This window comes from Podarcis gaigeae (genome assembly GCF_964106915.1).
Source record: "Podarcis gaigeae genome assembly, chromosome: 10".
In the NCBI taxonomy this organism is placed as follows: Eukaryota; Metazoa; Chordata; class Lepidosauria; order Squamata; family Lacertidae; genus Podarcis; species Podarcis gaigeae.
In genome coordinates, this window is record NC_139686.1 from 69,955,373 (window position 1) to 69,980,668 (window position 25,296).

Here is a 25,296-nt window from a genome sequence, read left to right on the forward strand (position 1 = left end):
ATGATACAGATTATTCTGGATTCCACCCTTCGGACACCCTACATCAAATAGGGTGGTATTGAGATTTTTTTTGTCACAATCTTTCATTACCTTGGGGAAGCTCTGCCATTCCATGCCAAAACACGTCCTATGTTAGGAGCACATCAGCTGAAGATACTCCATTTGTGAGTGACTGTAGAACATCTGATTTATTTTCTTTTTATGTGATTGTTTATCCCCTTCTGAACCCAATCATTCTGAAAACCCAAAACCCAAAACTGAGTAGTATTATGTCTAAATAGAGTCAGGTCTCATTGATCTGCTTTAACCCTTCTACTATCTCTCTTTGGCGATCACTCGTAGCCGAGTAAGATTGTCTTCCATAAACACAGTTTTAACAATGAGTCTGTAAGTACCGGTAACTGTGGAGGCCAATTCTGGATCCACATGTCCTTCCACAGCGGGGACATAGGTTTCTGGGTGGGAGTTGATCCTGGTGTGGATTTGCCAAGCGTGCCTTCCTCTTAGCATGTTTCTCCCTTGCGTCCTGAGTTCGAGTGTCTTCAAAGCCCATGACACCTTTGGTAAAGGCTGTTCTCCAACTGGAGCACTCGCAGGCAAGTGATTCCCAATTGTTGATACTACATTTTTATATTATATTTTTATATTTTTATATTATATTTATATTATATTTACAAATATATTTACAAATATTATAATAATATAATATAATATTATATTATATTATATTATATTATATTATATTATATTATATTATATTATATTATATTATATTATATTATATTATACATTATTATATTATATTATATTATATTATACTGCATTTTTTTAGATTTGCCTTGAGACAGTCTTTAAACCTCTTTTGCTGACCACCAGCATTATGCTTTCCATTTTTAAGTTCAGAATAGAGTAGTTGGGAAGGATCCAGTAATTACAAATTGGACTTTGGCTGCCTATCCCCTGACTCAGATGACTTTGTCCTTGTCCAGATCTAGGCACTTAGGAAGGATAAATTGGTGTTTGCCTTTTTGTGCCTCATTAGAAAGTTGGGTGTGTGTGCCTTCTGTTACAGTTACAGTATTCAACAGATTGCAGTGGATGACAGTAGTTCTGTGCACACTTAACTGGGAGTGGGCTCCATTGAACATAGTGCAACTTACTTCTGGTTAAACACGGATTTCAAGTTTTAGGATGTTTAAGCCCAACTCTCTAAAAGGTTTAGTTTATTACACTGCAATAAATCATATGCCTTTGCGTTAAAAATTTGCAAATGGTTACCAATTCGGCAAAAATGACGCAAAACAGATTAAAAAGAGTAAGTTTATAAGGAAACAGGTAATGTCATCACGTGATTAGTACCAAAAATATTTTAACAGATAATCCCTCATGAACATACACTGCATTTAACAAAAATATAAACTACCATTTTTACTTACAAAAATATTAAAGGATTGAATGTGGCAGTGATCAAATTAACCTATTACAGTGACAATAACCCCATGTTTCTTTCCTGTTTGAACTGGATATTCTTTGTGCTTTTCCCATTCTTCATCGTCGGTATCCTGTTCAAATGTTTCTGGGTAAATAGGGAGCTTATCTTTGGGACACTCTTCATAATAGCTTCTGACATATTTCCCAACAAACCAGCCTTTGAATTCCTCAGGTTTTCTACATTCTAAACCATGGTAGTGAACACTGTAGTGGTGCTTCAACCAGTAGAAAAGATAATGAATGTTGTAGTCACATCTCCAAGGATTTTCTCTAAGCCACAGTATTTTCAAAAAGTACAAATCTTCTAATACTCCATATTCGAAATTTTGCAGGGAGTTGTTTGATAAATCCAATTCTTCCAGGTTCATGAGTCCTGCAAATGCAGCTGTTCAAAAAATGTAAACACTAGGATTACATATCTACTGCGTAGAAATAACAACAACCATAGAGATATGTGTTAGTACCATTAAACCTTGGCTGAGATTCACTGTGGTTGTGTTTTAAAGAAACAAGAGAGGCACAATGTTCTGAACATTATTGTGAATCTTCTGTACCAGACCCAAAATAGAGCTTAACAGTGTAATCCTATGCAAACTTATCTAGGAGTAAGTTGTATTGAATTCAGTGGGCTTGCTTCTGAGAAGACATGCATAATATTTCACTGTAAAACAATCTGATTAATCAGTGACTGTTGTTGCTTCCCGTAGGTGGAATTCTCTTAGATTTGATAGATATTCAACTGCTATTTCTTACTATTTCATAATTATTAAAAATGACATTTTGAGGAAATGAGCCACCTTTTGTATCATGAAAGCATTTATTAAAACTCACTATAGTTTGATATATCATAATAAAGTTTACTCACCTGGGTCTATGTGAACTATTCCATTACTACTGAGGTTTAATACCTTCAGGTCATTCATGTCTTCAAATTCCTTGGGTCGTAGCTGGTTGATTTTATTGTTGGATAGATCAAGTTTAACTACATCTGGAGGGATGTTACCGGGAACTTTCTTTAATTCTTGAGAAGGAAAGAAGAAATATATAAAAATATTATTATGGAAAGCCATAGTCCCCGCCACAACATAGTTTCCCATCTATCCATATACCAACATAGACTACTCATGTGCATTCTTAAGTCTTCTTTTGTTTTTAAGACTGCTTTTAAAAGTTATTGTCTTCTATTTATACCCTACCTTTCTTCCATTATGGAATCCCAGGTAGCATACATGTGGTTCCTACATGGTCTCTCATCCAACACTGACCAGACTCACACCTACTTAGCTTCAGTAAGGTGGTAGCCTCGTGTGCATATCCTATTCCCAAATACATTGCCCATTACTCCTTTAGTTTTTGTATCACCAACTTCAGAGAATCAGTGTACCCACTGAGAGTTTGAAACAAAGTAAACCAACTGAGGTGCTAAAGAAACCATCTTAAAAATCTACAAGTAGTACAGATTGTGCCAAAAAGTGTCATTTCCATGTTGTAGACAATGTAGAGCATTGTTTTCTGGCTGCCTTATTGAATTACATTTTATGAAGAATGTTGCGATTGATTCACCAGTTCACACTGATGTTGCTATTGATTCTCAATTCACAACATTGAGAAGTTTGTCTTCCTCTGCACTTTGTGGCTTGGGTCACTTTTTAAAACTCAGCTGGTGCTATTTAGTTTGAAGATAGCTTGTGTGGTTGTCAGGTGTGGGGGTTGCAGTTTGACAGGTTGGTGGATGAATGGTCTTTTAGAGCAGGAGTTTGAATGTGGCTAATATTTTGATGCCTTCCAGATATTATTCCCTAATTTCGTTTTTAAATTTGTCTAGGCAGGGAACCTAGGGGTCTACAAACATCCCTAAATCCAATCCAAAATTCAATCAAAATTTCATCTAGTATTTTATGTTCTGCTGCCATTGGTTTATTTTGCACAAATCTTTTTTCCATTTAATAATCTGCTAATGCCAATATATAAATATTTTAAACGTTTTTATTTATCATTGTACATGATAGACATGCATGTCTAAATCAGTTACTTTCCCTGTGTGTTTCTTTACAAAGTTAATGAATGTCTAGAAAGGCAGCGTGCAGAAATTAATATATTGTGGCAATTTAAAGACTAAGTTAATTAAGTGACTAATGGCCCATCATAAAGACACCTCTGGCTGCAATTCTAACCCTGTCTGCTAAGAGGCAAGTCCCATTGAATTAAAAATGGGGGAAATGATCTCATGAGCCAAATGTTAATCCCATGAGCCAAACCTCTGGCCAGAGGTTCTCTACCCTCTGATTTAGGGAATGGGTGGTAGCCAAAAAATAGCAGTTGAATTCACATGTTTCTTCCTACTTTGCTAAAGAGCTTTGGAATGTAACTGAGGAGTACAGATAAAGCCTACAGGTAACAAAAGAGAAAACTTTCCATTTGAAAATAGCAATAATGAACAATACAGTTCATTGGTTTTTAAAATTCAAGTAGAAACAAATTAAGGCCTCAGTCCTAATTCCACTTACTTGGAGCCCATCATTGAATACAATGAGGTTTATTTCTGAGTAGACGTGGGTCAGTTACAAGACATGGGGCTTGAAAGATAAATTACTCTAAATTATTTTTATTCTAAATTAATTTTCTTGTAGTTATGGGTGGTAAGTAGATGCAGGCTTCTCCTATAGGATGGCACAATTTGTTTGATTAAACCACTAATATTTTTATGCTAAATTTATTATAGGGCTACATGCTCATCCTACCTCCAGGCTGCTTGCATCTGACACACTTAAGGCACATATGCCCACTTTTGTTATTTTTTATCATAAGTCTATTGATTATTATGGATAATAATAATAATAATGGATAATGGATAGGTGAAAAATTCCACCGATTGGGCTAGATAACCACCAACTGTAATCTTCTGCATGTCTACTGACAAGTAATTACTTGAATTCTATTTGTTTTACTCTCAGGTAACAGTCAAAAGGCTTACAGCCTAAAATATTTTTAAAAATATACCCCACCTTTCCATTACCTTGGGTAAAGTTTCATAATGATAACTTTAATGGTCATTAATGAGCAGCTAAAAAGTAACATGTATTTGGCTTATACAAACCTTTTTTTCTGCAGTCCAGTGTCTGTACAGGAAACATGTAGATGTGGCAGAGAGAAGAGTCAAATTCAGGTCTGATGGGTTTAGGTTTTGGAATAGGAGGGTCTGGTCTTTCTCCTTCAATGCACAGCTGCTCTGAATTTACTTGCTTGAGCTTTTGACCTTTTAGTTTTGTTGGGTGTACACATTTAGCATAATTTCCCAAGTTCCTGTTTCTTGGAAGCTGCAGCATCGTTATAAGAGTTTCTATCTGACAGTTGCAGTCCCATGGATTATCATACAGGCGTAAATAAATTAAAAGAGGCATATAAATAAACACCTCCTCAGACAGGATTTTCAACTTATTGTGCTGCAGTAAAAGTGTAGTGAGTTTATTTAAACCGAAAAAAGCTTCATCCTCAATTTTTGATATCTCATTCTGTTGTAAATCTAGACTTTTTAATTTTGTGAACTTGGAAAACATGTTGTTCTTCAGCTTGCGAATTCTATTTCTTGCTAGGAGCATGTGTTTTAAATCTTCAGGCCAATCAGACAATACAAATGTCAGTTTCCTTTCTTGGCAATCTAAGTATTTGTCATGAAGATAGGTGTACACATCACATGGGAGGCCTGGGGTGTAGCGCTTGACAGTGCCGGATGCTCTTCTTAAGCCGTTTGACTTTCCATTATTTGCTTTGTTTCTTGAACTCCCATTTCTTGTCTTCCTAAAGTCAGCTGCTTTGCAAAAGAAAAGTAGTATTATAATTGTAACCACTTGCATCCTGACATCCAGCTGGTCCCAATTATTTTGTACAACAGCTGGAACAGTCAGAGTATTCCTTTGAAATCTGAGTTTGGAAGCCTTTAACTAGCGTGGTTCTGAATCAAGGAGGCACAGCAAGGGTTTGAGGAATCGCTCTGTTGGAAGAAAAACAGAATATTAGTGAGATATTACCCTAGAATTAATAATAATAATAATAATAATAATAATAATAATAATAATAATAATAATTTTATTTATACTCCGCCTATTTGGCTGGGTTTCCCAAGCCACTCTGGGTGGCTTACAGCATATATAAAAAAATTGTAAAACATCTGACATTAAAAATTTCCTGATACAGGGCTGCCTTCAGATGTCTTCTAAAGGTCAGTTGTTTATTTCCTTGATGGGAAAATGGGAGGGCATTCCACAGGGCAGCTGCCGCTACCGAGAAGGCACTCTGTCTGGTTCCCTGTAACTTCGCTTCTCGCAGTGAGGGAACCGCCAGAAGGCCCTCGGAGCTGGACCTCAGTGTCCAGGAGGAACAATGGGGATGGAGATGCTCCTTCAGGTATACTGGGCTGAGGCCATTTAGGGCTTTAAAGTTCAGCACCAGTACTTTGAATTGTGCTCAGAATTGTACTGGGAGTCAGTGTAGGTCTTTCATGACTGGTGTCCTAAATTATAGTGAATTAAAGCTGACATTTCAATATCTTTTCCATAATAATCAGCACATTGTGTATTGAAAATAATTTTGGCTGTGATAATAATGGTGAGCTTCCCTCCTAAATGGAGATATAAATTATTTATTTATTATCAAATGATGATGATGTCACATACCATTATACCTGATACAGTATCACAGGGAACACAGGGAATGAATTTGTAAGGGCATTTAGGCCAACAAATGGAACCCAATTAGTTTTGCCATAGTCTGATGATTATTGGCTTGTAGTAAACATGGAAGCAGCCGTTTTCATTAGTGACAGCAGTACTATGGAATGCCCTTCTTGGCTGAAATATGCAATGCCCCATCAGTATTGGCATTCCATTGACTCCTGAAGATACACCTGCTTATAAAGCATTTCCCTTTCATCTCTTGTAGTAATTCGATTTGTTTTGTTTTTAGGATGGCTCAGTTTTTTTTGGTTTTTTATTAGTTTTTAGGGGGGGGGGGTTGTGGTACAAAGCAAACGGAAAAACAGGGAACTGTACATCTGTTTTCTCCAAGTCAGTTCATAGTCTTTTTCACAGCTCATCGCATGGGTAGGTCCTTTGTGTGTGTGTGTATGTATGTATGTATGTATGTATTTATTTATTTTTATTGATATTGTGAGACGTTAGTGGTTCCCAAGCTTGGTTGGTTGTGTTTGGTAATAATTGTTGTTGTAACTCTTATGCTGTTTTAAGGGGTTTGTTATATATTTTAATTATGGGTATTTTAATGTAGCTGTTTTACAGTGCATTTTTTATTTTTGGTAGCTATATGTTTATTCTTGTTATTTTGCTGTTGACCTTGTTTGTGAACCGCCTTGTATTTCTTCTTGAAATGAAAGCGAGTGAATGGGAATTACATTGAATTTCATTTGTTCTTTTAAACAAGTGTTAAGTGATGGACACTGCGAAAAGAAATCCTACCTTCCCGTATATGTTAATAGTCTGAAGTAGCAGTGACTACACAGGAAAGAGACCTTGGGTCTTTGTGGATAGCTTGATTAAAATGTTGACCCAGTGTGTGGCACCTTTGAAAAAGGTGAATTCCACATTAAAGATAATAATACCCTGTTACTGGTTTACCTGGTGGTCGTTGTGGCCTGACAAGACTGTTGGGTAAGGAGTGGGAAGCATTAGGAATCTGCCTGATGTGGCTGGGCAGGAGGGCGGAGTCTGGCAGTGGAACTGGAGTTAGCTAGCACCATCAGTGGTCAGAGGTGATGGGAGTCATATTGTCTGGCTCCCAGGGAGAAGGGCTTCCAGGGCAGACCAGAGAAAAGACTATGAAGGTTTGGTCCGCCCTTGGAACATAGAAGATGGACCTGCCCAGCCTGTCCACTGCCGATGCTGCTCTTGAACCTCTGGCTTTCCATAGGCCAGAAGTTTTCCAGCGCTGGTTAACACTGACTGACAGCAGAGTTTCAGAGTCTCCACGGTTTCATATTTTCTCCTAGCTCATCTGCTAGGGGATTGGGCATGGGACTTTCTGTACACATGAAGAGCAGATGTTCTACCACTGAGCTTTGCCCTCTCATGATCTTATGATTCTTCTTAGCCTGCTTCTAAATATTTGCTCTACTGCCTTTTCTGGTACAATACCATGTTCCATGAAAATACTGTCTGGGATTGCAGCCTAATAGCATGGATGGGAAAGTGGCCCTCCAGATGTCATTGGACTCCATTTCAGTGTCTGCTAACACCATCAATGGTCAGAGGTGATGGGAGTCATGTTCAAGCAGTATCTGGAGGTCACAGGTTTCTAATCTGTGGTGTACAGGATAAGATGTTGATTCACTCTGTCCTGTACATGTAGGCTGCAATCCTATACACATTTACCTGGGAGCGAGCCCCATTCACCTCTAGGTTCCAGTGTTATAGTAATGTGATCTAGTTCTAAAACCAAATGGACAAAGAGGTTTGCCCAGTGGTCTGTATTATCTTTTCATCCTGAAGGCAAGCGGATCATAGGAAAGTGAGGCCATTAAACACGATGGACCCATAGCATGAGTTGAGATGTCACAGGACAAAACCTTAGTTAAGAAAAAGGCTTGTAATGTCCCTGTTCACTCATAGTATCAACATTCATTAAGTTTACATTCTTGACCCAATTAAGTCTAGGAGCTGTCAGAGGAGTGACATGCTGTCACAGGCATCTTGTCCAAGCCTCAACAGGGTGGCTTATCTTACTGTTTGAGAATGTGTGTTACCGGGGCAATAACTACATTCCTTTGGTGATGTGTGTGTAGGGGGGTGTCCCTGGAAAAAGCAAAACTATTGTTTAACAATGAAAACATTGTGTAATCCCAATGAAATGACATATCTCCAGTGTTACTGACCATTGGTGTAAAATATATTTCATTCTTTCCCATTACGTTGCTGATTTTGGGTTTATGTTACTGAAAACTGCTAGATATGATCTGATGTTTTCAAGTAATGCAAGATACTAATTTGGTGTTATATTTATTTTAGCTCACTGTAAGAATTTGCAAGACTTAAATGTCACTGAATGCCAAGGGTTAAATGTAAGTATTCATACAACAAATTCGAAATAGCCTTAATGTAATTCAGATATAATAAATTTTAGTTCTAATTTTGATTTCTAGAGAAGACACAACATTTTTAAAATGAAAAGCTGTGCTCTATTTATGTAGCATAATATGGCTAAAGTCCAAATATTATGAAGTTTGAATAGGAAACCCATATGATTTCATGGTTTGTAATCAAGGAAAAGTGTATAGACTTCCAACTTCAGTCTACACTGGTGTGAGGAGCCTCCAGACCATGGGCCAAATATGGACCAGAAACAACAATTTAAGGAGGCCACTTTGAAAACCAAAAGAGGTCATTTATTCCACCTAAAGATTCTGGTTATCTTAGTTACATTTATATGTTGCATTATGTTAAGAATGTGGTTACAGTAGATGATGCTAAATATTATTATTGCATGTCCAATTTATTATCAGATGTCTAGGTATGCCATTGAAGTATAGTGTGAACTGAAAAAATGCATCTGATATAGAGACATATTATTTACTTTAAAAAATGAAGCCAATTTCATTTATGATTTTCTTTATTGAACAGGATGAACTAATAAGGCTTGTAACAGAAGGTTGCCCAGCAATCCTTTACTTAAATTTATCTCACACAGATATCACAAATGGAACACTAAGACTTCTGTCAAGGTAAAAAACAATCTGTTTTATAAATAAATTCTGAATTTTAGTATAACAATAGAAGAAAGATTCCACCTTTATAAAGATCAGCTGCTCTCTCTCGCTGACTATCACTGTAATGTGGAAACAAGTGTCCCCCAACTTTTTGGACCAAGAGACATATTTGAAATTGTAGGAAACTGCTGTGGGTGCCAGAAAACAACAACAATTTCACAGCAGAAAAGTTGGCAGTGCTGAGCCCCCCCCCCAAAAAAAGGCAAACTACTACAACCCTCTCCCAAATAAAACAGTGATCAAAAAGCAAGGGCAGCACCCTCTCTCCAATAAAACATTGACCACTGGTTTTGAGAGACTTCAACATCCCTGCCAAGGGAACTGGCTCTGGGGTGGCTGAGGACTTCATGGCTGTGGTGGAACTGACAGTAATAAGGCTTGAGAATATGGACTGATAAAAACTTGCGGTGAGGGGACAACTAGGGGCCAGGGAGGTTATTATTACCTCCTTGCAAGAGTGGGTGGTCCTTCCTTCTTGAAGGAGGCAGTGGTAAAACCACTCCTCATGAAACCCTCCCTAGATTTAGGAAATCTAAGTCATTACCGGCCAGTTGCTAATCTCCCCTTCGTGCCCACAAACACAAGATATTCTCTAAGTCTGACAGATAAGGGGGCTGAAAATGACAGGTTCACAGCCCGATCCTATCGATACACTCAGAAATAAGTCCTATTGACTTCCTCCCAGGTATGTATGTATAGCCTCAGTTATTTGTACTTCTAAACAACAGCTTGGGAAAGGACCATGAAATAAATTTGGTTAGAGCTAAATAGAGCACCATGATTACCTTATTATACACTTGCATCTTGATTAGGCACTTTGGAGCTATTTGGACAATGAAAGAGAACTGTGTTAATGGCATGTTTGATTTTACTGCAGTTTACCCCAAGACGTTTTAGTTAGTTAGTTATTCATTTATTTGGAATAGTTATAGCCCATCTTTCTAGTTCAATCAGTTAGGGCAGCTAACAAAGACAGCTATTTAAAAATACAGCCACAACAACAACATTTTAAAATTCAACAAAAGATGGACAGTTAAAACAAACAAAACGAAACAAAAACTTAAGTGGATAATCAGCAAAAAGAATTGCTGAAAAAGTTTTCAGGAGGTAGAGATGAAGCTGTATAGAATTACTGAGGTTGTGACAAATGTAAAGTAGCTGCTGTAGTTGAGAAAGCCCTCTCACCATGCATTGCATGGGGGTGATGCACATCAAAGCACCTCACCTAATGATGTCACCTAATGAGGTCAAGGGAAACAGGACCATGCAGGAGGAGATGGGCAGAACAAATCCTCTATTCCAGTGGTTGCAAGGCTATACTGGCAAATTAAATGCTTATCATATACCAGGGTTATCAAACTGAAGGAGGCAGTTCACATCTTCTAAAGGTAAACTGCAATGAATTTAATTAAAATAGGCCATTAAATCCGGTTCTCTGTTACTTTCCCTGAAGCTCACAATGTGTCTGATTAGTCCCCTAATATGTGGATGCATGGTAAGACACGATGAGGGAAGGCTATAATAGGAAAGTGTGAGATACTGGACTTCTAAAAGGTCCTTGGCAGGAATTTCAAAAATACTGACAAGTCAACCCTTGTGAAACATCTTCTAGCTGCTTCCCTGCTCCCTTCTGTACTATGCATATACTTTAAGAATCATAGACGCGACACAAGCTAGTCTAAATCTTATGTCTGAAGCTCCCTACCAGTTGTGAAGCATAAGGCTCCCTGAGTTCAATGAGACTTCTTGTATTGGGAACTTGCAGCATTCCAGATGTTGTTGGATTATAACTAATAATAATAATAATAATAATAATTTTTTATTTATACCCCGCCCTCCCCAGCCAAGGCCAGGCTCAGAGCGGCTTACAAGCAATAATAAAAACAAGATGAATGGTTACAGCTTAAAAACAAAAATAAAATACATTAAAATAATGGAACATTAAAATATAAATTGTAGCCTCATCGCAGGAGGAGAAGGAAAAGAAAGGGGGGGGGGAAAGAGAGAGAGAGGGAGGGAATCAAATTGGCTCCAAGCCAAAGGCCAGGCGGAACAACTCTGTCTTACAGGCCCTGCGGAAAGAAATCAGATCCTGCAGGGCCCTGGTCTCATGAGGCAGAGCGTTCCACCAGGCCGGAGCCAGAGTTGAAAAGGCCCTGGCTCTGGTTGAAGCCAATCTAACTTCTTTAGGGCCTGGGACCACTAGGGTGTTGTTATTTATGGACCTTGAGGCTCTCCGTGGGGCATACCAGGAGAGGCGGTCCCGTAGGTACGAGGGTCCTAGTCCGTGAAGGGCTTTAAAGGTCAAAAGCAGCACCTTAAATCTGACCCTGTACTCCACCGGGAGCCAGTGCAGCTTGAAAAGCACTGGGTGAATCTGCTCCCATGGCAGAGACCCCGTGAGGAGCCTCGCTGCAGCCTTCTGTACCCGCTGGAGTTTCTGGGACAGCTTCAAGGGCAGCCCCGCATAGAGCGAATTACAGTAGTCAAGCCTGGAGATGACCATCATCTCTGATAATGGGCTATGTTCACTAGGGCTGATAACAGCATATGGAGGGCCACATGTTTTCTATTCAAGTTCCACATACCTATCTTGCACCTAGGCCTCACCAGCACCAGAGATCAACAAAGTGGAAGTACAGTGAACATTGAGAGGAAACAATAATGTCCTCTTGGGTTTCATTAGACAGAGGCAAGGGAAACTTGAGTGTCGTTGGACATGCACTGTGGACTTTAAGAAGGCTGATTTCCTTAACAAACTTGAGGAACTACTGTGTGAGATCCCACTGTACAGTGGTACCTCAGGTTACATACGCTTCAGGTTACATACCCTTCAGGTTACAGACTCCGCTAACCCAGAAATAGTGCTTCAGGTTAAGAACTTTGCTTCAGGATGAGAACAGAATTCGTGCTCTGGCGGCTCAGCGGCAGCAGCAGCAGCAGCAGGAGGCCCCATTAACTAAAGTGGTGCTTCAGGTTAAGAACAGTTTCAGGTTAAGAATGGACCTCCAGAACAAATTAAGTACTTAACCTGAGGTACCACTGTATGTCAGAAATACTCAAAGAGAAGGGAGTCCAGGATGGATGGAAGTTTCTTAAAGGTGAAATATTGAAGGCACAAATGCAGATGATTCTAACAAGAAAGAAAAATGGGAGGCATTTGTTGGTAAACATTTTTATAAACAACTTGGATAATGAAACTGAGAAGATGATCATCAAATTTGCGCATGACAACCAAACTGGGAGAGGTATCTAATGCTGTAGAAGTATTGAAGACAGAATCAGGATTGGAGATTACCTTAACAGAATGGAGAACTGGGCCCAAACTGCCAAAATGAAATTCATTAGGGATAAATGTAAGGTTCTACACTTAGACAGGAAGAACCAGCTGCACAAATATAAGATGGGGGACATCTGGTCTGGGTGTAGCACATGAGAAAAGGTCTAGGGGTTTTAGTAGACTACAAGCTTAGCAGTCAACAGTGTAATGTAGCAGCAAAGAAGCTAATGCTATTCTAGATTGCATCAACAGAAATATAATGTCCGAATCATGGGAAAGTCATAGTACTGCTCTATTCTGCCTTGATCAGACCACACCTGGAGTAATGTGTTCACTTCTGGGCATCACAATTAAAAAAGATATTGACAAGCTGGAACGTGTGCAGAGGAGGCAACCAATATGATCAAACATCTGGAAACTAAGCCTTCAGTATGTTTTGCCTGGACTCCCTCCTTCAACTGGTCATAATTTGCTAGAATGAAATAAAGTACAGTGGTACCTCAGGTTACATACGCTTCAGGTTACATACACTTCAGGTTACAGACTCCGCTAACCCATAAATATTAACCCGGGTTAAGAAATTTGCTTCAGGATGAGAACAGAAATCGTGCAGCGGCGCAGCGGTAGCAGCAGCAGGAGTGGTGGTGCTTCAAGTTAAGAACAGTTTCAGGTTAAGAACGGACCTCCGGAACGAATTAAGTACTTAACCCGAGGTACCATTGTATGTTATATAGGCAGTTTGTTAAATAGCTAATCTGTTCTTCGTGCCCATGTTCCTGTGTGTAGAGCAGCAAATGAAAGCTGGGTTAATTCTTGCTGTGAGCTAGAATCAGCTCTAGTATGATGATCAGATAAATGTCTGATCTGTATATTTTCATACCCTTATGCCATTTTCTAGTGGTCTAGTGGTATTTTCAAAGCAGCCTCCAAGTTCATAAAGCCTTTTCAAATGCTGACATTTCCCCCTGCAAAAATAATATTCCATTTAAATATAGCTAAATCATCTTTTGCTTCTCTGTCTCAGTTTGGATCAGTGTGAATGAACTTTCTGTTCTCAGCGTGCCATATTGTAGTTTTCCTATCTGAACATTGCAGAAGTTATATCGCCTGCCAAGCTATGTTGTCCTAATCACATTATCTCCTGCAACCACAAAAAGAAAACAAGCAAACAGTTCAGCTTGAAATTTCCTTTAAGACCCCTCCCACAATCTCAACTTGGCAATCTCAACTAGGTGCAGCTTACGTACTATGTTATATTTTAACACAATTCTTCAGTAACATTTATAAATCATACAGTTGGTGATGTTGCTGGGCCAAACAAAGCTCATTCATTGTGAGCCTGCACTTCCTTAATAAACATTATCCCCACTTTGAACCCTCCTTTTCTGTCGGTCTGATTAGCTACACTCAGTCAGGGCTTTGAAGAGATTGACACAAAAAGCACTGCCACGTGAATGCCAAGTATAGGGGATGCAATACATCCCATATGTTGAGACATCTAATAGAACATCCCTCCAAGGGAAATAAAATAAAAGGTAACCTAATCTCCCTTCTCTTTGAAAGGTATGCACACACACATTTTCATAGAAATATATTGTTGTAAAAAGCTTGTTTCAAATCAGCCATGCATTTGGGACTTCTGAATACTTATTTGTTTATTATAGTGGTGCCCCGCAAGACGAACGCCTCGCAAGACGGAAAACCCGCTAGACGAAAGGGTTTTCCGTTTTGGAGGCGCTTCACTAAACAAATTTCTCTATGGGGTTGCTTTGCAAGATGAAAAAATCTTGCGAGTTCCCGCGGTTTTTTTCCGCTCTCCCCCCTTTTCCTAAGCTGCTAAGCCGCTTAACAGCTGATCCGCTGATAAGCCGCTTAACAGCTGATCCGCTGATAAGCCGCTTAACAGCGGATCGCTAAAAGCCGCTAGACCGCTAATAGCGCTAATCCGCTAAGCCATCAATGGGCTTGCTTCGCAAGACGAAAAAACCGCTAGATGAAGAGAATCGCGGAACGGATTCTTTTCGTCTTGCGAGGCACCACTGTACATTGTTATATTAACAGACACCTGAAATCTAGAAGAACAAAGTCTAATTAAAACCCATTGCAGGGATTGGCCCTATGACCCTCCAGATGTTGCTGTGGTACAACTCCCATCATCTATGACCATTGGCTGCGCTTGGCTGGGACTGATGGGAGTTGGGAGTCCAGCAACATCTGTGCGACCACAGGTTCCCATTCTTGTCATAAAGAATATTAGATACTGACTAATACAAGCATTTTAACTTTGGCGCGAGAAGATGAGAGAGAAGACGAAGTCTGTTACCATTCATTGTTACATGTCATAATGATGTACATACTGAGAATATAATCCACAGTGTGTACCCCTAAAAATTAATGTGCTATTACTGGAAGATCTTAGGTGTTTATCTTCTCACAGAAAAGTTTATCTGAATGCTTTACCTGCCTTTTTGTCTTAATACAAAAATAAATATTTACTGTTTATATTTCTTTCCATATGTCTTTAAATTTAACCCTTATTATCTGCAAAGTTTTCCCTCTCTTATTCATTAAGAACACAAAAGTCCAAGTCTTACAAGCAGTGGTCATGATGTCATACACTCATCATGGTGGGTGTTCCCAGCTTAGCTTTTGCTGACTTGTGAAGTTGCCTTAAATGTTTTCCTGAACTAAAATTTCTTGCAGAGCATGTTGTCTACTCCTAATCATACAGTGTATTTTTTCTTCTGCAATCTTTCATTTGTGGTAATTGTGGCATTGCATCTCTTATTTTAGTTCAACTACTATATAATTGTATAAAATTAATACTCTTCAGTATGATAATGCCTAAATATGTATTATAAAAAGGAAGTTGTAGAGAGTACAGTTTCAGAGTATTCATTTGCTGTGCATATTGTCTAACCAACTTCCTTTGTCTGTCACTGGATATATGTTATAAACGTTTCCTTTTATTAAGTCACACAGTGCAATCCCGTGCATATTTACTCAAAAAATGTCACCATGCTCAATGAGGCTTACTTCCAGATATAGCAAAGTATTACAGCTTTAGGTTGTTATGTGAGCACACAACTATTTTGTATTTTTGTTTTGTTAGAATAGCTGTGTCAAACCTTAATGGAAACAATTACACAAGCAGGGATGGTTTAACATTATGTTTAATTTTTTATGCCTTTAATATCCTTTGATAGAGTTCTGGTTTTCATTTTGAACACAAAAAGCTTAAAAAACAATGTGAAGTTAATGTTACAACTTGGTCCTTAAAATGTTTGAGAGTCATATATTTCTAATTTAGTGCAAACGTTTGAGTTTACAACCAAGGAAAATCATTTTAAAATCAGGTTTCATTTAAGATGACTTTGGTTCGTGAATAATCTTATTAAACAGTGTAAAGTACATGCAACAAACAAAAGTGAAACACAGCTTTTTTTGTATTCAGGCAAAGTGAATATTCCCATTAAATTCCAGTATCCACCCATGTTCTTAGAAAGCTTTTTAGCTACAGTATCAAATTGCACCAGAAATCTGTATGCAACATCTTAGTAACTGACTTCTTCTTTTATCTGGCATAGGGGATGCCCCAATTTGCAGTATTTAAGTTTAGCTTATTGCAGAAAATTCACAGACAATGGCTTACTGTACCTCGGCTCTGGAAGAGGGTGTCACAAGCTCATCTACTTGGATATTTCAGGCTGCCTCCAGGTTTGCATTTCAGTTTTCTTTTTCATATTGTAGCGAAGCGATTCCTTTAGAGAACTGACGGCACCAAGCACTCATGGTATAATCAAGTAGTACAGGCACTGCAGCAAAGTTTTGAGAGGTTTTAAATTACATTACCACAGCTGCTTAAATTTTCCGGAGGAATAGCACTATAGGCTTTTGGCTTTTGTCCAGTGGGCGTCTTTAACTATAAACAGCCAGTCCTTATTGCATAATGAAAGCATGCATTGCTGTTGGAGGTGGGCTTAAAACATGCTTGCTTTGTGCTTTTGCTTCCATACGTACAATTTGCAGACATTAACAATACTCAAGGGTCCTCTGCTGAGCAAACAGAAATAAAGTTCCTGAAAAGGAAATCAGATTGTCAGTGAGCTTTCTAATATCACGTTCCTTCTTTTGTAAAGTGTAAGAATGTAGCATGGTAACATACTACCACCCTTCCACTAAGAGAGAGAGAGGGAAATACACAGAGAGAGTGTGTTACACACTCTTTCTCTCTCTCTTGGCCCCCAGCCCCCAACAGTCTTTTTTGTTGTTGTTGCAGGGAGGTGTACAGCTATTCTTTCGAACTGCTTCGTTTAGGCATCCCACTGTCGTATGTGTAAGAATCTATACAGTGGGGACATCCTGTACCATCGTAACATAACTTCAAAAGGCACACTTTGAACCTTGCTCCATTCTCACTAGTGCAGACATAAAGGTGAAATGTAAAAGCATCTAGGAATGAATTTCAAGAGTTACCGCAGAAAATCGGATTCCTTGGGAAGAAGAGGGGGAAATAAATTTAATAAATAAATAAACATTGGATTTTCCCTTATTCAACCCCTTCCCACTATCACCACATATGCTAGCAAAATACATAAATCGAGTAGTAAAAGCAGTTGAGGTTCTCGACAGAAGAATGAAAGCTGCCCAACCATGCACTCACTTTGCACGTTATTTCCCAATTTCCAGCCACCCTGTTTAGGATATAGAGACCTACTGCACACCCTTCCGTGTCCCCCTCTGTCCTATCATCAGTGGTAGGCCATTCCTTTCCATTTCCATGTCCCTCATCTGGGATCAGGTGAGACTTCATTGACAAGTTCACATACCAAACAACCCTTTCCAAAAGAATTTGCCTCTGTGTTAAAACTGAAGCAACAGTGTTATGTACTGAGTTGACTAGGATCCAAACTGCAGCAGTCTGATTGGTCCTAGAACAATGCAGCAATCTGATTGGTTGGCAGGAACCACCCAATCATGCTCCGGATAGAAGTGAATCCACAACCTGATTGGCTTACAGTAGAATTCCTGAATTAGCCAATCATATGCAATTATTTACATTGTGTAAATAATGTATATAAAGCAGATACTTTGAGGGAACTTTCATTCATTCCTCCTCACCACTATGAGCTGAATAAAGAACATGAAATCACTTTGCAACTCTGAGTATATTTCAAACAGCCTCAGTGATTGCTGGAGTAGTTGAGAGCCAAGAGAAGGATCTGAGACCTCCTTGGTTTCCTATCTGCTACTGAGGCTTTTGCAACAAGCCTGTTCCTGTTATTTATTTGTTAATATTTTTCTTCTACCCGAAACAGGATACAATAAATCAGCAAAATACAAACAGAACAAATCTAAACAAGGTGTAAAAGGCAGAAAACCTACATGCTTACCAGGTTATAGAAGCTATGGTGAAATGTAAATGGGCAGGAATGAGGGTGTTAATTGAGTGAAGTTAGGAAATGGAGATACAGACTGGGTGAAAGGCCAAAGCAAGGAAGGTAATGGTAGAGGAAAGAGCTTAAAAAAATATCCTGCTTGAAAAACATCTATGAACCCCATCTGTGAAGTTTCAAGGGCCCTTAATTTGTCTCATAAATAATTTCAGTGTAATAATTTTAAAATTAAAATGCACATCGTATGAATGCAATCAATATGTGGTTCTTATCAGTTAAGAAGCATTGACCCTTATAGAAGTTTGAGTTGAACACTCCTTGGATAGACCCATCCTGTCTATCCTAATTGCATTCTCCCTTCCTTAACCATGACAACATGGATCACTTAAATCAGTATCGCTGGATTCACTTAAGAAGTTTGAAGGCTACTTCATACTTGCCACTTTTCTCCATAGGGGTATTCTCTTTATGGGGGGGGGGGGAGAGAATCATGTGCATATTTACGTCATCAAGGGTCATATATTCCACCATTAGCACATGAATCTGAATGTAGAATAAGCAGTTTTTACCAGCTATGGTGATTTTTAAACAGGGACCGCTTAGCTACCGTAGTCCATGAGGGACTTCCCTTACACTGGGTCTGGAAGCTGAAACTAGTTCAGAATGAGGTGGCATGGCTTGTAATACCAGTGCTGAGGGAAGTGCACTGTCTTCTAGCATGCCTCTGGGCCCTTTAGAACTATATAGCACAATGGCAGAAGGTTGCAGAAAGATGGGCAAGAAAACAGGTATCCTTTTCCTCTTACTGAAACTTCCCCCACCCTCTGCAAATCCCAGACAACAGTACAGGGTTCCTGTTTCTAGCTGGTTGAAGTCTTAGACAGAAGAACTTTGCATTATAATGCAACATCATGTTGTAACTGTGCCCCACTTATTTTAATTTCTAGTTAGTGTGTTTTTGGATAAAAAATGAGGTACTGTTACTCATATATTGATAATGTAATAATAATAATAATCATCATCATCCAATAGGATGTTAAAAACACAATAAAAAATCAATCATTAAAAACTTCCCTAAACAGTCCTGCCTTCAGATGTCTTCTAAAAGTCAGATTGTTGTTTATTTCCTTGACATCTGATGGGAAGGCGTTCCACAGGGCAGGCACCACTACCGAGAAGGCCCTCTGCTGTGGGTGCCAGCACAAAATGGACAGCAAAAAAAGGGGGGGGGGAGATGCCAGTACTCCGTACCAGTGAGTATTGGACTGTCACAGAAAAAGCTCTGCTTTCGCTTCACATTCCAGATTTATTTTGTTGGGTGTACTTGCAACTGATTGCTTTCTCTCTCATTGTATTGATTTTTAGCAAGAATATGGGCATATTTCAGAGTTAGGGTGAAGAATGGCTTAATAATCTAATAAATTTTATTGACCTGCAGTGAGACACAAAACCCAGGAGATAGAGTAATAATTTACATTGTAAACACAATTTTGTTGAAGTGAAAACTTCCAAAAGTTGGTGTAAAGTGGTCAGGAGACAGGCAGTTGTTGCTGACCATCTGACTGCAGGCAGAATAGCCAGCCAGCTTGTCACCAGGGCAATGAAACACCCAGATTGGGTAACTCTATTAAGGGGTGACTTAATGTAAGAGCTGTACTGGATCAGACCAAAGACCCATCCAGTCCATCATCCTGTTCTCATAATCACCAAGCAGTTGCCCCCATGCAGACCTGAGTGCAGCAGCACTCTCCCTACTTGTGATTCCCGGCCACTGGCATTCAGAGGCACAGTGCCCCAACACTGGAGGTAGAATGTAGCCATCATGGCTAGTAGCCACTTACACTCTTGTCTTCCATGAATTTGTCTAAATCTCTTGAAAGCCGTCCAAGTTGGCAGCTGTCATTACGACTTCAGATAACCAATTATATAGTTACTATGTGCTGTGTGAACAAGTACTTTCTTTAGTCTGTCCTGAATCTTGCAACATTTCACTTCATTGGATGCCCTCAGGTTCTGGTATTAGAGAAGGAGAAAAGCATCTCTCAGTCCACTTCCTCCACACCATGCATAATCTTATATAAGTATGTCATGCCCCCCCTTATTATTATTTTATTCTAAACCAAAAAGCCCCAAACATTGCAACCTTTCCTCTTGGAGTAGTTGCTCCAACCTCTTGATCTTTTTGGCTGCCCTTTTCTGAACTTTTTTTCCAGCTCTTTTTGAGCTGAGGTGACCAGTCTTATGACAGGTCAATCTCATATTCACCTCTTCCTCCTCCCAGTTTCCAACTAATCTTCAAAGCAGGCTGATTTTCCCCAAGCCTCTGACCCTTTAAGGTGACTCTCTGGAGCCAGTTTGGCACACAAGGATTTTGTACATACACGCATAGGCTGAGAGCTTCAATGGCACCCCTCTGGAGGCTTCACCTGGGGCAAAAACCACCACTATGGCACTGCTGAAGGGGTTTGCCGGAGAATAGCACTCCTTACTCTCAACCTAAAATCCTTCAGTGATGCAAAAGCACCACTGAAGGCCAGGAGCTCCTTTAGTTTGCCCAGCTCTACTGCCAAACCACAGAAAGCTCCAGCAAGTCTACAATTGTGGGCAACTGAGAGATGCTGCTAATACTAGGCGTAGTGTAATCACGGAAGCAAATTGTTTCCAGCCTAGTTGAAAACCCAGCTGATAAGTTTCTAAAATTTTGTACACTATAATTTCCATATATCTATTTCCAGCATAGGAGGAAAATACCCTACTGATTTAACGAGGGTCAAAGCAGCCTGGAGAGAGACTTAATACTGTGCTATGTTCCAGAATATAGTTGTTATTCGCAGATAGGGTTGGATTCCCCCAAGACAGAGTCAGCTGGCAATGTTCAGGCCACCTCACATTTCCTGGAGGCTGTAGGAGGCAAAGTGTCATCACAGCAATACCTCTGCGGGCATATCTGCCAGACTGATTTGAACAGCTGGCATGATGGCTCTTCCAGCAGCACTAATCCAAAAATTAGAAAATCTATGTAGGGGAGTAGGAGTAACATTATGGAGTGTTCTGCCTATTCTTATCTACAAATTAAGCTGCGTTCAAAGCTTTGTTGTTGTTTAGTTGTGTCTGACTCTTCGTGACCTCATGGACCAGAGCACATCAGGCACTCCTGTCTTCCACTGCCACCCACAGTTTGGTCAAACTCATGCTGGTAGCTTCGAGAACACTGTCCCACCATCTCGTCCTCTGTCGTCCCCTTCTCCTTGTGCCCTCAATCTTTCCCAACATCAGGATCTTTTCCGGGGAGTCTTCTCTTCTCACGAGGTGGCCAAAGTATTGGAGCCTCAGCTTCACGATCTGTCCTTCCAGTGAGCACTCAGGGCTGATTTCCTTAAGAATGGATAGGTTTGATCTTCTTGCAGTCCATGGGACTCTCAAGTGTCTCCTCCAGCACCATAATTCAAAAGCATCAATTCTTCAGCGATCAGCCTTCTTCATGGTCCAGCTCTCACTTCCATACATCACTACTGGGAAAACCATAGCTTTAACTATACAGAGCTTTAGTTCAAAGCTAGGAGGCCCTAAATGGCAATAATTCCAATATGTGGTCCATTTTATGTTTAACAGAAATATTTTTATTCAAGCCAAAAAGATGTATTATAATGTACAACCTGGGCTGCAATTTGTGCATACCCATGATATACACACATGATATATACACAATTCTGTAGCAAAATCCATTGTATATGTTAATAGCTGTTGATAGGATACCAGTCTTAGTCCAACTGACTAGACATTGCCCAATTAGTTCCACATATCCAGAGGGGATTTGGACTTGAGTTTTTTCCACTACCACCACAACCCCACATATACTACAAAGCAAACTGATTTTAGAATACTGTGGAGTTTCAGAAGTACTTCATGAAATAGTACAGGGAACAGTTGTTGAAAAAGCAAATATTGAAAGTGACAATTATATTGATTTTGTTTGTTCCAAAGCAGCTACAATACAGTGTATTGCCAACTCTCAAAGAATATGAATATGAATTAAAGGATGGTTGTTACCAGTAAATATCAAGTCAAACGTGCCTTCTAAAACAATAAAATAGGTTGGGATTGGGAAGTTCCAGCCATGAAAAAAATAAATTGTTAATACTCCCAGTATCTCCCAATTAGAACAGTGGTCTTTTTGTGTGTGAGAGGAAAAAAATGTAATAATTACAATTTATCAGAAAACAATAATCAGATTTTCAACTAGTTTCTTGCCAACTTCTTGGAAATAGTTTCAATTTAAAAGGGAAGAAAGATAAGGAAACATGGCTCCAGATTTTCCCAGTCCCCAAGAGTTTCTAAGCTTACATTTCAGGAAAAGTCCAGAAACTGATATTTTGAGGAGCTTGTTGCAGTTCTTCATACATTTCCTATAGTGATTAGTTATCTTTTCACAGCATGAATTAGGAATGCTGTGTTTAAATTAATAACATCTGAATGTACTTTCTCAAGGAGCATTCGCCCCCTGGGAACTGTTCAACATGACCTTCTGTCCTCTTGTGAACTGTTTTCTATGCCAAGATAGAAAATGGCACAAAAGCTGGCACCCAGTTCTTATACCATGTGAAAGATTATCTGTTATCTTTATTTAATAAATTTGCAATTTGGCAGTGGTGCTTACATTCCACTAGATTTGCATCATTCAGGCAGCCCAGAGAAAACAGAACCAAGAAAGAATGTGTTACCTAAGGCAAGTTATTTATGGAAGCAAACTAGCTATTGTTAATAGTCCATAAATTAGAAATGCATGCAACTAAGATATTTTGTATGCAGTGTGAATTCAGTACAGTAGAGCAAAGCTATATGGAAGCCTTTTAAGCTGGATATGTAGGCATCTTTGTGGGCATACTATAGATATTCTTGAGCAATTGGTGGGGAAGCAGAGAGGCAGAAGTTAAAACGATGGGTATCACATATTTATTTGCTATATGTCATTTGAAAATAAGAACTGTGGAGTTTGTGCCTGAAATAAGTTTATATTTTTGTGTTTTCTCTAGCCTGTCCCCCACATTTGTCATTCTAAATTTACTTCTTCCTCCCATGTCTAAAATAAATTCTAAAATTCAGTGTTACTGGCTACTTTCAAGTAAGCTTCTACTTATGGCATTAGCTTACTCTTCTTTCCAAGCTGTTTTTAAAATTTGGAGTCCTTGCATACTTATTTTAGTGTTCATGTTGGCATTGTAAATAAGCCCACAGATGTTAGTAGCTGGCTAAGAGGCTAGTGTCCTGAATGTCCATTCAGGCAGCAAAGGAGAGAAGGCACTTCCCCTCCTCCTTTGTGGCCTGCATGGAAATACAACAGCAGCAACAACATCTTCTTCCAAGCTGATTGAAGGTATCAGGCCACCCCATTCCGTCTCCACATGCTTACTTAGTTTCCATGTTGGTTGCAGAAGAAGGGCTTATTCTTCTCCATGACCAATTCAGAAGCCAAGTGAGCTGGCAGAGGAGAAAAAAGTCCCACCTGTTACTTATCTACCTGCCCTACTCACTTGCCAGCATGGAATTTCATTCGCTCACTGGCAGTGACTTCCTAGTCACCTATGTCTATCAGTTGTTATATATGAAGTTGACTTATAGACCTTCAAAAACTTGGAAGAATTGTATTGGTGCTGCCCGATCTAGAATAATTGAATTAAAAAATTGGTGCTGGGAGGAAAGTGATCTATTTCTCAGCTGCAGTGATACTAAAGTTACATTTCTAAGCACGCTTACCGGTGAGTAAGTCCCACTGAATATTCATATTATTATATCCTTTTTTTAGTCATTTACATCCTACCCTTCCTTCCAAAGAAACCCAGGGCAGCAAACATACTTATCATATTAATCTTAAAACAGTTATAAAACATTCTAAAAACAGTTTTAAAAGAGTTATATGCTAGTATTAAGAGCAATTTGGCCTGGTAGCTCACTGGCAGCCAATGCAGTGCTTTCAGGACAAGTGGTCCTATCAGCTGCACTACTTACTTACTAGCCCTAGTAGCTGCTGCATGCTGCACTAATTGCTCTCTGGTGCTCTTCAAGAGCTGCTTCACACACAGCACATTACAGTAGTCCAGATGGGAGGGCAGCAGTGCATGGACAACTGAGGCCAGGCCATACTGATCTAGGAACAGTCAAAGCTGGCAAATCAGCCTTAAAGGTAAAGGTAAAGGTACCCCTGCCCGTACGGGCCAGTCTTGACAGACTCTGGGGTTGTGCGCCCATCTCACTCAAGAGGCCAGGGGCCAGCGCTGTCTGGAGACACTTCCGGGTCACGTGGCCAGCGTGACATCGCTGCTCTGGCGAGCCAGAGCCGCACACGGAAACGCCGTTTACCTTCCCGCTGGTAAGCGGTCCCTATTTATCTACTTGCACCTGGAGGTGCTTTCGAACTGCTAGGTTGGCAGGCGCTGGGACCGAGCAGCGGGAGCGCACCCCACCGCAGGGATTCGAACCGCCGACCTTTCGATCGGCAAGTCCTAGGCGCTGAGGCTTTAACCCACAGCGCCACCTGCGTCAGCCTTAGCTGAGCATAAACGCTCTTAACCACAGAAGCCACTCCAGGGATAAGTCAGAATCCAAGAGTCCTTCCAGACTACAAATCTGTTCCTTCCGAAGGAGTGCAACCCCTCCCAGGACATGTCATACACCTAATTTCTGGGTATGGGAACCACCCATTCACAGCACTTACAGATTATCAGGTCTCAGCCTCAGTTGATTAGCCCCCTTCCAGCCCTTCTCTGCCTCTAAACACTGCTCCAACACCTTCACAGCTTTCCATGGCTTTCCATTTGTTATTGGACTCCAGTCACATCAGCCCCAGTCAGCATTGCCAATGGGTGATGGGAGTTGTATTCCAGCAACATCTAAGGGCTACTGATTCCCCATGTAGCAACAGACGATGTCTTGCCCATGATATTGGAAGGCAGGGAGAGTTTGGGGAGGAGGGGATCATGCAAGCCCAAGGTCCACTCATTTAGCTCCAAACTATAATTTTGTGTTATAGCTGAACGAGCCTTTAGTGGGAAGAACATAGAAGGGCATTCTCTATAGCACCTATTTATTTAACATAGGCTTCACTTGAACTTTAAATTTTTATTAATTTTCCTAGGCTTCTTAACCAGAAATAGCATGGATTCATAAAGGCATTGCTGTGTATAGGATTAACTTTCCAAAATTAATATTTAAATGGAAAAACACGTTTGACATGTACACACATACCCAGTATTTATGAAGCTGGGAAATGCTGTGAATCTGGAATCCGACATTTTCAGACAGACTGTTTTCTTATAGATTCTCGTGAAACAAATCTTCTTTTGTTCCAGATAATATAT

The 25,296-nt window shown here is 39.8% G+C and overlaps 2 protein-coding genes across 3 annotated transcripts in view; one reads left to right on the forward strand and one right to left on the reverse strand.

Moving 5' to 3' along the window:
• FBXL13 (F-box and leucine rich repeat protein 13) overlaps positions 1-25,296 on the forward strand; it is a 72,376-nt gene that overhangs the window by 20,124 nt on the left and 26,956 nt on the right. For both annotated transcript variants that reach the window (XM_083701408.1, XM_083701409.1), the window contains exons 10-12: positions 8,508-8,560; positions 9,120-9,220; positions 16,133-16,262. In XM_083701408.1, coding sequence (XP_083557534.1) covers positions 8,508-8,560; positions 9,120-9,220; positions 16,133-16,262 — 284 coding nt within the window. The remainder of the gene's footprint in view (positions 1-8,507; positions 8,561-9,119; positions 9,221-16,132; positions 16,263-25,296) is intronic.
• On the reverse strand, positions 1,307-16,343 carry LRRC17 (leucine rich repeat containing 17). The gene is made up of 4 exons (XM_083701583.1): positions 16,203-16,343; positions 4,589-5,482; positions 2,357-2,512; positions 1,307-1,876 (listed from the first exon to the last, which is right to left on the reverse strand). Exons 2-4 carry the CDS (start codon positions 5,343-5,345, stop codon positions 1,473-1,475), a joined length of 1,317 nt encoding a protein of 438 aa, XP_083557709.1. The 5' UTR covers positions 5,346-5,482; positions 16,203-16,343; the 3' UTR covers positions 1,307-1,472.